Genomic DNA, 13995 nt, shown 5'->3' with positions numbered 1-13995 from the left:
GCTAAACAGAACGCAAATAGAAGTGGGGACCAACTTCCAGAAATATCAGGTACGGAAGAAAAGCTGCAACTAACAAACTAAGAACCTAACTAACAATGACATGCATAACTTCAACTGAATCAAACACGAAGATGAAGAAAACAGAGCACATACCGGGATTCGAACAAAATGTAAAAATTCGGATGTCGGAACTTGCAAACAACTGGAAATAAAACAGATCTACGTATATTAGGCGGAATGAAATGAAAACACGAAAGCTAGGCATAAATCTCAATCACTCTTCAGATCCAACATCGGAAACTCAATCCACTCCGAATCCAAGTCCAAGCAAACCGAACCCAACAGCAACCAAAATCAACTTCATAGTTCCCAATTCACCCAGATCTACTTCGATCAACACCAAATTCCAACGATTCCACCCAAACTCAGCAACCAACACGAAACTCAAACATCCAACTCAGTAATCACAACAAACTCAAAATAATGAACATCCATAACCAAAACTCAACAGCAACTCAAATACGGAAAATAGAAATTGCATAAACTACAGAAATTTAACCGAAAACAGAGCCGAGCTTCGAACGACGAAGCTCGGTGAAATCCTCAGCAGTCACTAAAATAAAAACGGGAAATTGTTTCTTCGCCCTCTGCAAGGACGGTATTACACCACAAATGTCGAGAATTAGAAAGCAACAGTGACGGCAAACGTATCCCCCTTTGAAACTCCGAAAATCCCCTAAGTATGCAGAAGTGTGTGAGCTAAGAACCAGAGGCCTAAGTGCCAAAAGTCCCCGAGCATTGCATGCTCTCTTCCTTATATAGATGGGGTAAAATCTTCTAGAAACCTTCACAGAAATCTCCATTCTGCCCTTCAGTTTCACGATCCCTCCGTCTAGTAATTTTCCTCTGAATTAGCTCACTTATTCGCCGTATTTGCATGGTCCTTGTAATTCATCTTCTTTGTTCCTCGACCTGGCGAATTCTTCTGCACACCTGGCTTAAAACATGTATTAGACCCTATAACTGTATTAATTCAACCCCTAGACCTATGCATGAAATTAGTCTTATCAGTCCACGTGTCAGCATTCAGGATCATCCGTTGGCAATTGAAGAGCCCCAAAAAATGAGCAATCCTGAGAGTGTGCTAGAAGAGGAATAGGAAGAGTTTATTCCAAATCCACACTCACAGTCTAACTGGCCAACAATGTCAGTTGCTTTAATCTCCCTCTCAAACCCTCTCACGCTGAGACCAGCAACACCAAGCATCCTCCCAGCTGCCGGAAAGCCCTTTTCCATATCCTGTCGCCACGCTGAAGGAGACCACCGCACCAATAATGATTTCCCAAGGTAATTACTACTTTACTAATTCAACACACTTGAATTTCTTTTTTTTCCATCATTCCCTTCTTCAATCTTATCATACGTGGCAGGATTAGTGAGAATCAGCTCTCCAAGCTGGCTTTGGCTGCCATGGCGGCTGGGGTATTGACACTCGGATCTGTTGATCCCGCCGCCGCCGCTAAAACCGGTGGCAGGATTGGTGGCCAAGCTTTTCGACCATCGGCGCCAAGGGCATCTGCCCCAACACCCAACACTTCAAGGTAATTTATCCGTGCTTGATTGCAGTATTATCTCTACGTTTCTTTGGACACTATAATTGAAAATTTGATGTTTAAAGTGTTTATGTGGAGTAGGAAAGAAAATGAAGTATGAGAAAATAGGCACATGATCCATTGCTAACTGCTAACTGTGTCAACAGTCTTGTTATAAGCCTTGTTATAGATGTCACGCAAAAGCATAATTTTGTTGATATACTAATGTATTCTTGTTGACATCTTGTGTTGACATGTACTCCCTCTAGTCCCATAGAAATAGGTCCTTTAGTAAAGTAAGAGATAAGGAGAAAAAGTAGTTGAAATTGTGTAGTGGGATCCATAAATGATAAAGAAAAAAGGAGAAAAAAGGTTTTCATAAATACATATGGACTATTTCTATGAGACGAATAAAAAAGGAAATATGACCTATTTCTATGGGACGGGGGAAGGTCCCATAAAGTATAACAATACCGTTGACATAGTTAACAGCTAGCTACCTAAATGACCTAGACCCGAAGAAAATAACTCCCAACTAACGGAAAAAAATGCTTATGACTCAACTACTTTGGAAGGAAGAGAGTAATTTATTTTGTTTCCGACTTACTTTTGGATAGCTAATTTATTTAGGTACAAATGATACTCATGAAATTTGGAATTTTTCCGTTATAATCGCAAAATACCTTCTCTTGATGTGCTAGCTAGGTCTTGCAAGTATTTAACTTCGTTTAACCATGTAAGTCATCATTGTTATCAATGTGCGCAATGTTCATAGAACGGAGGAGCAATGCGCTATGATGGCTGGCTGGCCGACTTAAAACTTTAATGGTTGCAGGACGAATATATACGTGAACCCTCCAGTTGCGCCTCCTCTAGTGGGTGGGTATGGCTACGGCTTTGGTGTGCCATATTATGGCGGATGGGGCTGGTCTCCCTTCTCATTCTTCGCCCCAGCTCCAGGCGTTGCTGTTGGCGTTGGAGGGGGTTTCGACCTTTTCCTTCTCTTCATTGTGCTTGGGGCAGCTTCTGCATTCATTAGGAGATTATTCAGATCAAGACAAGACGACGATGAATACTAAAACCACCAAACGAACCTAGATGTGGCTCGAGAGTCGCAATACTTTGTTCGATCTTGGTGTTCGTTCCTATGTACATATTTCACTCTTAAAGAGACCACTAGTCTGAAACTTCTTGTTTCATTAAAACAACATTCTTGCACATGAGTATAAATTAGCAAAGATAAATATGAAAGCTAGAGAGTGAAGATGCAAAAATAGAAGATCCTCTTAGTTATGAAAACGTTGTAACAGGGAGATGCCATTGTATTCATACAAGAGTTGAAGATCAGCTTAACTGACATTACATTAAGAAACAAGAAACAGAAGAAATAATGAGGAATTGGGCATCATGTTCCTCTCAAGAACAGTTTTTATCTAAAAGGTTATCGTCTGTTCTTCGAATGTATTCTCTCGCCCCCAGAACAGCTCCTCGCGTTGATTCCATTAGGCTTTTGTCTAGACGGTGTAGTGCTGCTGGATTGTCTCAATGTCGAGCCCCTTCAGCTTCACAACAGATTCAACGTGGCCCTTTAGTGTGTGCAGCTCGCGCAGCCTGTGGAATAATGGCATACAAATTAGCTCATTCTCGAGTTTGGGCGGAAAACCATACGAATAATACATCCAACTAAAAGTTAAGTTTTTACCTTGCAATCTCGGCTCTCCTCTTGGCCTGCTCTGCGATTTCTGACAACTCGCGGTAGCTGCTCTTCTCATTCAAGATGTTGTTAGCTTCTGGTGTTTGAAGTCCATGCAGAGTTCTCTGAGCATGAGCCCATTGAGCTTCTCTCTCTTCTTTTCCAAAGTCTTTCTTGGTCGTGAACGCAGTCTGATTCAAAGAGATCGACATTAATTTTAAACAGTGAAGGGGAAATAAGTTACTTTCGTCTGCACACGAGAAATATATGCATACCTTGTTGTCATACAGGTTTTGCCACGCCTTTCCACTCAAGACGTAACGGATGGCGAACTTCATCAAGTCGAGGGGCACGTAAAAGACAATGCTGTAAATCCAGATAACACCAGCCCATCCCCAGCCACAGCCTTGAATTCTTGCAAAGCCCCAGTTGGCATACACAGCTATCAGAGTTGCAATCTGGGAAAAGGCAAAGTTTTTAGAGGAAGGATAAAAGAAGATGCAACTATATAATGAGAGAGGTTTACGTATTTTTTTACCAGTTGAGCAATCGCGAAAGCAGTCAAGAGAAGAAGCCCAGGGCGTTCCACAAACGACCAGCTGCGGGATCTGGTCACGAAGATAAGGGCTTGGCTAACAATACTCACTTGCAAGTATACAACAGCCATCATTTCTTCCTCGTTATCTCTGATAGTTCTGACTCCAAATTTGTCCTGCAAATTAGTTTGGGTGGTGAGGTTTGGTTGCAAAATCTTCATAAAGAGGAGATATATAATCGAACTAAGTTCCTGGGTTGGATACTTACTGGGAAAAAGTCGGTTTCGTAGATTAGCCAAAAGAAAATGACAGTCATTAGAGCAAGATAGCCTCCAAGAACTATGCCAGTGGCAAAAATCTCTTTTAGCTTCCAGCTATCAGGCAATGGAGATGGCTTCACTCTATCCTTAGAGATGGTCATAATTGTACCTGAATCCATGGGAACCATAAATTCATTACTCATAATAAAAAGAGGGAATGTTAATTGTCAATGCAAAATTAATAAATAAATGGAATGTATCTTACCATCATTCAGAATGGCAATGATAAGCACCATGAAGGGGGAGAAATCAAACTTCCAAATCAATGCAATGAACATGAAGCCAAACTGCAAGGAAATAGAATAACTCAAGGAATCAATCTTTGCAAAGAATGAAGGCAAAAGAGTTTTCTTTGTTTTTAAGTAGCACAATTAACTTACCACAATACGGATGGTGATGGACACTGCATATATCTGGCAAACAGAAAAAAACGTAACGCCTTAATCACAGCTTAACTTAAGGTGCAACGAAAAGTATACGACAAATAAACTCACCGTATAGTTCTTCATTCTCTGGAAGATAGCTCTGCTGGTCAGCACTGCACTAATGATAACACTAAGCCCGGGTTCAGTTAGCACAATGTCAGATGCACTTCTTGCAGCATCAGTAGCGTCAGCAACAGCAATTCCGATATCTGCCTTCTTCAAAGCAGGGGCATCGTTGACACCATCGCCTGTCATTCCAACAATGTGCTTTCTCTCCTGCAGTTTCTTCACGATTTCGTATTTGTGCTCTGTATGGAAACAAAAATAGAATGTGAATTTTTCGTCCCCTATCGAAAAAGCTAGAGAACTTTGATATAATATGATTGTAAATGGGAAAAAACACCCACCTGGGAAGACCCCGGCAAAACCATCTGCCTTCTCAATCAGTTCTTCAACAGGAAGGTGGGCTATAGACTCATCCTTGTGATTACCCAGCAAAGAAGCAGATGGGTACATGTTTACTCCCATACCAAGTCTACGGCCAGTCTCCTTACCAATGGCAAGTTGGTCACCTAGAATTCGAAAGTATATTATAAGATGAACTCAGAAGTGTCATTAGTTTTAAGGCCACCATATCATGACAATAACTTTACCTGTAATCATTTTAACGTTAACACCGAGGTTTAGAGCTCTGCGGATGGTCTCAGCACTGTCATGTCTGGGAGGATCAAAAAGGGATAGAAGTCCAATAAATTGCCATGGACTACCGGGGGCATCCTTCGATTTCTCTGGAACTTCCTGAAAACATGAGACAATTATTGAGAAACCGGGTAGCTTGAGAGGGTTGACAGATAAATGGAGGAAAAGGAAAGTCTGAATGAACTCTAATGATATCGGACCTGTCTGGCAACAGCCAAAGACCGAAGTCCACGCTCAGCAAATTTATCGATAACGCTGTGAACTTTTTTCTTCAAGTCTTCTCTGCAGTTGCACAGGGTCAAAATCTGATAGCAAGGAACAGCAGTTAATACTGTTACAAGAATATTTATAAGTTATTGGAGATGAATTATCAAGCAGACCTGTTCGGGAGCTCCCTTGCTAGCTCGGTGCCAGTTCCCTTGGTTGTCAATGTATGTCAAAGCAGTCCTTTTGTCCACAGGGTTGAAAGGGAAGAAGTGAACCTCTTTGATACCAGCTCTTGCCTAATAATCAAGTTCGTATGAAATAAGAACTTTACGGACTTTGACATTTAAGTTTATATATGAAGAAATAGAGAAATTTGGATTACCTCTTTTGGATCAGCAAGTGTACCAACAATGGCAGCATCGATAGCATCTTGGTTTTCAGTTCTGGATGCCCTTGCAGCAAGGAGTAGCACGTGCTCGGGATCCACACCCTTAGTGAAGACCTCGATCAAGGATTTATCAACAGTCAATTTGTTTAGGGTCAAAGTTCCAGTCTTGTCACTACACAAGACATCCATTCCAGCCATTTCCTCAATGGCAGTCATTCTCTTGGTGATGGCACCCTGCTGCGATAGCCTGTGGGACCCAATAGCCATGGTGACAGACAAGACAGTGGGCATAGCAATGGGAATACCTCCGATCAAAAGAACAAGGAGGTTATCTATCCCCTTTCTGTATGGTCTGTGCTGGATTGGGTACATCACTATGATCTCGGCTACCATACCAACAGCGATGGAGCAGATACAGAAGTTACCGATTGCAGTGAGCACTTTCTGAAAGTGTCCCACCTGGTTGGTGCTGTCCACTAGATGTGCTGCCTTTCCAAAGAAAGTGTGGACACCGGTAGCAATGACTACTGCTTCTAGTTCACCCTGTTTGCAGGTCGAGCCAGAGAAAACTTCATCATACGCGTTCTTGGTCACTGGAAGGGATTCTCCTGTGAGAGCAGACTGGTCAATCTTTAAAGGATCGCCTTCAAGAAGACGAGCATCAGCAGGGACAATATCTCCCAGCTTAATGCTGATAATGTCTCCAGGCACCAGAATAGCGGCTTCCTGCTCGCTCCATCGACCATCCCTGAGAACCTGGTTTTAAACAGACGAGTACTATTAACCACAAGAACCGTAACTTATTGACTATGTCACTATTGTTCGTGTATTACTATACCTTTGTTTTGGGAGCAAGACCAGCCATAAGGGCTGCAGCAGCATTTCCTGCATTGTTCTCCTCGATGAAACTTATAGTAGAGTTGATAACAAGCAGGCAAACAATACCAACGAAATCCTGCCAATCCGGGGGCTTTCCGCCTCCATTAGCCAGAGCAATGGCCATGATAGCAGCAGCCTCCATGACCCAAGAGAGTGGATTCCACATGAAACCGAGGAACTTGAGAAATTTGCTTTCCTGTACAACATTATTCATACATTGCTCGAAATCACGACGTTGTCTTCTCATTAGTACAATGTTTAAATCATCAAAGAAGCAAGAAACTGGTGTATACCTTCTTCTCTTCCAACTTGTTGGGGCCGAAAATTTGAAGCCTGTTGGCCCCTTCGTCGGTGCTCAGTCCCTCCCTGGTGCATTTCAGTTGCTCAAACACTTCCTCAATTGGGACTTTCTCCTGTTATTTGAACAAGGAAAAAATGGTCAGTTGTGGACATGAACTATAAATCACATTTTTTGCATGGATTAAATTGATCATGACAGTGTAAAAATAATGCATCACTAAAATTGATTACCAGTTCTCTCCTTCTGGCTTGTTAAACTATTACATGATTGAATAAAGACTTCATAATCATAAATCAGGTCATGTTTGATTCATTATTGAATATAAAGATGAATCTAATCTCAACTACTATTATTCAAATAATATAGATTACATTTCTGGTTGATAATCTTAACAATCACCAACTCTCCAATTGTTCTTCATAGTTGTCATTTTCATTTACTACTTCTAAAAAAATGAATTACTTCAAAGTCAACTCAACTCAACTTAATCATTTAGTACATATTCATGTTACCATAATCCATCAACAGTATCTAAGTAAGCACTTATCTTTAATACATCAGTGACTATCCCAACTCATTAAATAAAAAAGCTGACATTTAAATAGCTCTAATCACATTTTCCAACAACCCCACAAGAAAATAGCATTAATGTCAACAATCAACATCATAAGCCAAGTCAGTCAGCCAGCCACAAAATGTTCAAAGAAATTTGAAAAATTAAACTTTTTTAGTTGAAAAAAAAGTGTGATTGCAGAAAAATTCACATAATAATCAATTAAAATTGTGAAAAAGTAAAGCATGTGCGTGCGCGCACACAGCCCAAACTGTTCATTCACATGAAATAGTACAAACTGCCATGTGGGCCCAAGATACATGGACAATATAACCATTGACTTTCTTAGAACGTGTTTGGGGCCCACCCAAATCCGCAAAGAATGGCCTTCGTTACGCAGCCAATACCAATTCAGTTTAGCGGGTGCCACTTTTCAGATGGGCCCAATACCACTTTCCATTTGCGTTCGACTCCTAAAATTTGTCTCATTTCACTTTTACCATTTTTAGTAGTGGACCTCATATTCTACTAATTCATTCCTACTCACATTTTATTATAAAACTAATACTCGGAGGTCCCATCTCATGTGATGGATTTCTTTTCGGCAAGGGAATTAATAAAATGAAATGTATTGATTTAAAGTGGAGAGCGTAAAGTATGAGAGAGGAAAAAATAGGAGAGATAAAGAGAGAATGAAATAAGAGAGGGGAAATAAAGTAAGAGATGATTAAATAAAGTAAGAAATGATTGAAGTATTGTTTTTAGCTAAAAAGGAAATCAATCACTTGAGATGGGACAACCCAAAATGGAAAGCTGATAACTTGAGGTGAGACGGAGGGAGTATATAAAAGTAGGACCTATAATTCACTAACTTTTTCAACTCACTTTTTATTACATTTCTTAAAACCCGTACCGGGTCAAAGTGTGTCAATATTTGGGGGACGGATGTAGTAATAAGTTAAAATAAAAAAATATTAAATTAAGAGAGAATAACGTAAAAGAGACTCTAATATATGGTATTATCATTTTCTAAAAACACTAAAAATAAAAGGTTGCGTTTCCCCAAACGAAAAAATCTTGAGGTGAAACGTACCACGGAAAAAGTAGCCATACAAAAATTAATTTTCACACACATCTGTGCCCATTTTTAAATTGAAAATATAGTATGACTTGCAGAGATGAAATAACATAAATTGAAGAACAATATACGAAACTTCAAAGCCAAACACGGCCTAACGCTAGTGAAGTAGGGATTGTACAAAAGTGGCTTTTCCAATATTCATAAACAGGGCATCCTTCAGAATTACTCAACTTGTGACTATCATAAAAGAAAATACGCGCAATTGAGCCATAAAAAAGAAAAAAAAAATTGTTAGGCCGATAAGGATCGGCCAACATCTACATGTGCTACTAGCATAAGCATATATTCACATATCCGTTGTTTAATTAGCTCTATTTCTTTCTCATCCATTTTACAAAAATTATTTTTGGATTCTTATACAACTTTGACTATGTGTGTGTGTGAGAGAGAGAGAGATTATGTGAATAAGTACAAATTTTTGACAGAAAAATGCGAAAGAGGCGAAAACGATGGGAAACTGAAGAATGATGAAAACCATGGCACAGTTTGTGTGTGTGTGTGTGTGGAAGATGAAGCAAAGCATCTATCTAAAATGGTCAAAATCGGAGAAACCTTTAGGATACCCCTAAATAACAATCTAATGGAATAAATGAAAAAACCAAAACAACACTTTATGCAGCAAGCAACAATAGAATCGAGAATTTTATTTTTATTTTTAAAAAAAAAAGCTAGAGAGAGCAGATCTTATTGCAATGAAATCAATTGAAAATACGAAATTGAGAATGGGTAAAATGAAAGGAAGGGGAGAGTGTAATTATACCAGATCAACAGTCTCATTCTTGATTTCTTCAAGGCTGATAGCTTTATCACCGCCCATGGCTGGCTAGATGTGAAGAGGAGGAAGGGAGAAATGGAATAGTTCAGTGATGGAGTAATGAAGGAGCTCTCATTCCAAGAGAGGAAAATGGTAAGAAGAAATGCTCTGCCTCACACCCCCTTTTTATATCTCTACTGGCTTGACCCTTCTCTCCCTCTAATTTCTTTTTTTTTTCTAATTTAAAATAATAAATAAATAAAAGTCTATTCACATTTACTCCTCGTGTAAATTAAAGGCGCTTAATATCTGTACGTATCTTAGTATTGTGGTATTAACCTTTTCATAGCTGTATGTATACTCCAGCAAATACCAATAATTGTTGATTGGCTCTGTATTTGAATCCGGTTGGTATTATTTAAGAAATGTTATAATTGTGGATTGGCTATATTTGTGCCAAATTTTATCAATTGTATTTTCCCCAACTAAGTTATATTTTGTATAAAATGTGTACGTATATGGTGTGAGTGTATGTATGTATAATTAAGCGCATTAACCCTCTCCCTCAGGGGCGTATGCACATGGGAACAAGGGGTACAACTGTACCCCAAAACCTTGTGGTTTAATACTATATGTAGTACTACTTTAACAAAATCGATATATGTCCCAGTGGAAAATGCGCTTGCCTTCCATTTTAGAGATCCGAGATCCACCCTTCTCAACTGCATTCCCTGTTGCTTTTGTTTTATCTTCTCAAAATTAACTTTGTTTTAATCCATATGACCTTTGTATCTCCCTCACAATTCATGTTTAAGTTTCAGTATTTATTTCGTTTTTAACAAACATTTTTAGTTTAACCACTAACTTGTTATTTTTTAATTTAATTATATATTTTTTCATATTTAATTTTCATTAATTATTTTTAATAGATACTTATACGACTAATATAGAGTAAAATATTTTACAAACAACTCAGGTTAATTACTAATTTGAAATAAGTATCATAAAGTAATATTTATAAAATTAACCTCCTCATTATTATATTATATTATATATATATATATATATATATATATATATTAATATAATTAATATTGCTAAGTAACAAAACATAGATACTTGTATTTCATATGCATAATGACTCTCTACGTGACACTATAAATAATTTATTATTTATTTAAAATGAAGTTTTTTGGTAAAAAATAAAGACATATTTCATTTTAAATATTAGAACAGTTAAGAAAACATAACAAAGAGAACAAAATTGATTAGTCACATTGTGAAATTTTAAGTCGTATTTTTTTCGCACCCCCCATATCGAAAATCCTGGATACGCCACTGCTCTCCCTCTCTCCGGTGAGTTGTCCGTTGCAAGATGCCTTGGGGCGCCAACCTCTCCACAGACGCCGGAGACCTCCGTGGGGCCCACGCATGACAAATTCTACTTCATTATTGTTGTAGTAACTGATTCCTCGGTATTCACCTCCCTTGTACAATGCTACTACTCCCTCCGTCCCATAAGTACATGCATTCTTTCCTTTTTAGTCCGTCACATAAGAATATATATTTTTTAATTTTGGAAAGTCTTCTCTCTCTAATGTGGTGGGACTCATTCTCTACTAACAATATTTTAATTACTTTTTCTCTCTACCCCTCTCTTACTTTACCAATTTTAAATTAAAACTCGTTTCGTCCTCAAAGTGCATATTCTTTAGAGATGAAGAGAGTATTACTAAATCATTTATTTTGGTATATTGGTTTAAAAATATCCTAAACTTGGGCTGAGTAAGAGCATCCGCATCGGCGGACGTCCGACGGACATCGGACCGGCGTGTCGGACGTCCCCGCGCGACGCCCGCCATTAGGCGAGCGACCGGCGGATGCGGACGTCGCTTGCAGACACCAGAGTTCCGCTGATTTCCGACGACGTCCGTCGTGGCGTCCGCCATTGCGGGTTCCCGACGGACGTCCCGATTTTTAATTTTAAAAAAACTCTATATATACAGCTCGTTGAACTTCATTTCATTCGCGCCACTTGTTTTAACGAGTTTCTCTCTCTATACTTTCATTTTTTTTGAAGATAAATGGAGCACCACGATAGTGATTCGCCCGCCACGAGTGAGTCACAAACGCCAACGTTTCCCATTAGAGTTGGGGGAAACCTCGACGGAAGTGCACCGATGTCCAGGATGATGCCCGGAATGACGCCGATGATGCCCCAACCCCAAATGGCGGGGATGATGCAAGGTTACTATAATATGTACCCCCTTGGTGTGGAGGGATGGGTGGGATGATGCCCCAAATGCCCGGGATGCAGGGCATGCCTGCCGCTGCGGGGGGAGCAGGCAGGGGGTCCCCCAATCACCTGGGGACAATGTCTATTGCCCCTACATGGATTTATTGTCGAGTGATCCCCCCAGAGTACTCCTCTGGAGACTCAGTTCACCGGCATCGAGACTTTCTCTTTTGAGGAGTTGGGACTATCTCCGGTCAGGGAGTCTCCCACTGAGATGCAACCGGCGGCAGGGAGGAGGCGGAAGTAGGGGAGAGGAAGGGCAAGGGCACTACCTCGTCCTCGCGTGCGGGAATGAGAGTGGGGCGGGGGCCGAGGGGGTGGTGGAGGAAGCCGGCGGGAGAAAGAGGACCATCTGGAACATAGGGGAGTGCGTCGCGCTGGGGAAGGCCTGGGTCGGTGTAGTCGAGGATCCCTACGTCGGGGCTAACCAGCACATCGACAGAATGTGGTGGCGCATTAGCCAAAGCTACCTCCAATCAAACCGCCAGGTGGGAAGCCTCACGATGGAGAGCAATGTTGGAAACAATGGGAGCGGTTGAGGAGGCAGCTCAGCCGATTTGCCAACATCTACCAAAAAAACCTCCACACGGCATCAAGCGACATGCCTGCCGATGATGTGAAGCTTCTGTCTCACCAGCAGTACCCCGACAGTGAATTGGGTTTCGGGGAGTTCAAATATTGGGAGGTCTATCTTGTGGTGCAGACTTCCGCCAAGTTTAGTGCGAGTGTTGAAGCTGGCTGGCCGAAGTGGACAAAGTTCAACGCCTCTGGGGAGTACAACAACAGTGTCGGTTCCCACGAACTCCTTGACGCCGAAGCAGAGTTCCTGACCCCTCAATCGTCTTCCCGCCGCCGTCGCCCGGTTGGGCAAAAGACCGCGATGCGGATGGCTAGGGGAAGAGCCAACGAGTCCCACGAGGTCCAATCGAAATCTCCGTCCCTGGTCACTCTCGAGCTCAACAATCTCGCCCGTGTGCAGCTAACGCAGAGTATGCTCGACATCATGGACAAGTGGTATGCAAAGACTGATCCCTTATACAAGATCATGTTGAAGGATGCCATCGACACTATGAGACGCGATTTGAGGATGGCACCCCTGTCCGAGAGTGGCGACGGGACGACGGGACTAGCGGCGAGGATGACGAGGAGTGAGACGGGGGCCGCATTTGTCGAAGCTGAGGTTGTTTTTTTTAACTATGTATTTTTTATAATAATTATGTATTTTTTTTGTTTTAAATAAAGTGGTTGCATTTTGTCCGCATTCGTGTTGAAATTTTAATTCGTAAATTGTTTAATTTGGTGAATTTATGAATTTTTATTATTGTGGATGTCCGTAGGGATGTCTGCTGGGATGTCCGCCATTGTGCAGTGGGATGTCCTTATGACGTGGCAGAAGGTGTTTTTGGGAAGTCCGTCGGGACATCCGTCCCACTGTGGATGCTCTAAGGATATTTTTAAACAAAAAAGTTTGAAAAATTACTATGTTCTTGAAAAATAATGTTTAATTGGTAAAATAAAAGAAATAATTAATAAAATAAGATAAAGAAAATGAGTAAAATAAGAGAGAGGCGGAAAAAATTGTAGAATAAAATTAGTGGATTGTGGGGTCCACTTTCTAATATAGAAAATATATAAAATTTTTATTTTTAAAGTACGGTCTAAATGGAATTAATTTCTATTTTTAAGACAAAAAGGGGAAGTATAAATTTTGAAAATATACAATTTTCCCAATTTGTTTAGAAACTTTGTTTAGCAGATTATGATCCTACCTGTTTAATAATGAGATTTAGAACAAATTCCCTTAAAAAATGCATTCCTTATTTTTACGATCATATAAATTCGATAAACCTAATACATCAAATTTACATATTTCATCAATGGTGTGATATTTTAATCGATGTTGGTGGTTTTCAATTTTGCAATTGGATTTTGATTTCTGGTCAATCCTACATGCATTCATGTGATTAGGTGAGTCGTTACGTAAGAATAATGATTATCTAATTATTGATACAAAAGTAACCGTTCAAATTACTAAATGCATAGTATTATTTAAGTATTTAACAATTAACACACAATTGTTCTAGTAAATCACTGTCGATTAATGTGGACGAGATATATTAACATATAAGATGGTCATTTTGAAAATATTACCACTTGGAATAAAATATTTTTGGTTTTTGTATCAAACAAAAAACTTGTTATTTGAATTAA

General features: G+C 40.0%; 2 protein-coding genes across 3 annotated transcripts; one reads left to right on the top strand and one right to left on the bottom strand.

The window, feature by feature from the left end:
- The first annotated feature begins 1141 nt into the window (after nt 1-1141).
- Nucleotides 1142-2843, top strand: LOC121788466. Its single transcript, XM_042187130.1, has 3 exons — nt 1142-1347; nt 1431-1601; nt 2428-2843. The coding sequence occupies exons 1-3, from the start codon at nt 1205-1207 to the stop codon at nt 2669-2671; spliced, it is 558 nt and encodes a 185-aa protein (XP_042043064.1). The 5' UTR covers nt 1142-1204; the 3' UTR covers nt 2672-2843.
- Nucleotides 2844-2858: 15 nt separating this feature from the next.
- LOC121788465 (plasma membrane ATPase 4-like) lies at nt 2859-9651 on the bottom strand. Of its 2 annotated transcripts, XM_042187129.1 has the most exons (16): nt 9495-9651; nt 7033-7152; nt 6699-6935; nt 5855-6616; nt 5646-5768; nt 5466-5570; nt 5220-5364; nt 4974-5138; nt 4636-4874; nt 4522-4554; nt 4347-4428; nt 4090-4250; nt 3824-3997; nt 3561-3743; nt 3295-3476; nt 2859-3203 (listed from the first exon to the last, which is right to left on the bottom strand). In XM_042187129.1, the coding sequence occupies exons 1-16, from the start codon at nt 9549-9551 to the stop codon at nt 3107-3109; spliced, it is 2865 nt and encodes a 954-aa protein (XP_042043063.1). In that variant the 5' UTR covers nt 9552-9651; the 3' UTR covers nt 2859-3106. The 2 variants fall into 2 exon arrangements, with proteins under 2 accessions (XP_042043063.1, XP_042043062.1); XM_042187128.1 differs by having other exon boundaries at nt 4636-5138.
- Nucleotides 9652-13995: the final 4344 nt, after the last annotated feature.

This window comes from Salvia splendens, unplaced genomic scaffold, assembly GCF_004379255.2.
Source record: "Salvia splendens isolate huo1 unplaced genomic scaffold, SspV2 ctg1050, whole genome shotgun sequence".
NCBI lineage: Eukaryota > Viridiplantae > Streptophyta > Magnoliopsida > Lamiales > Lamiaceae > Salvia > Salvia splendens.
The sequence above is the reverse complement of the archived record's forward strand: the minus strand, read 5'-3'. Positions and strand labels throughout refer to the sequence as shown.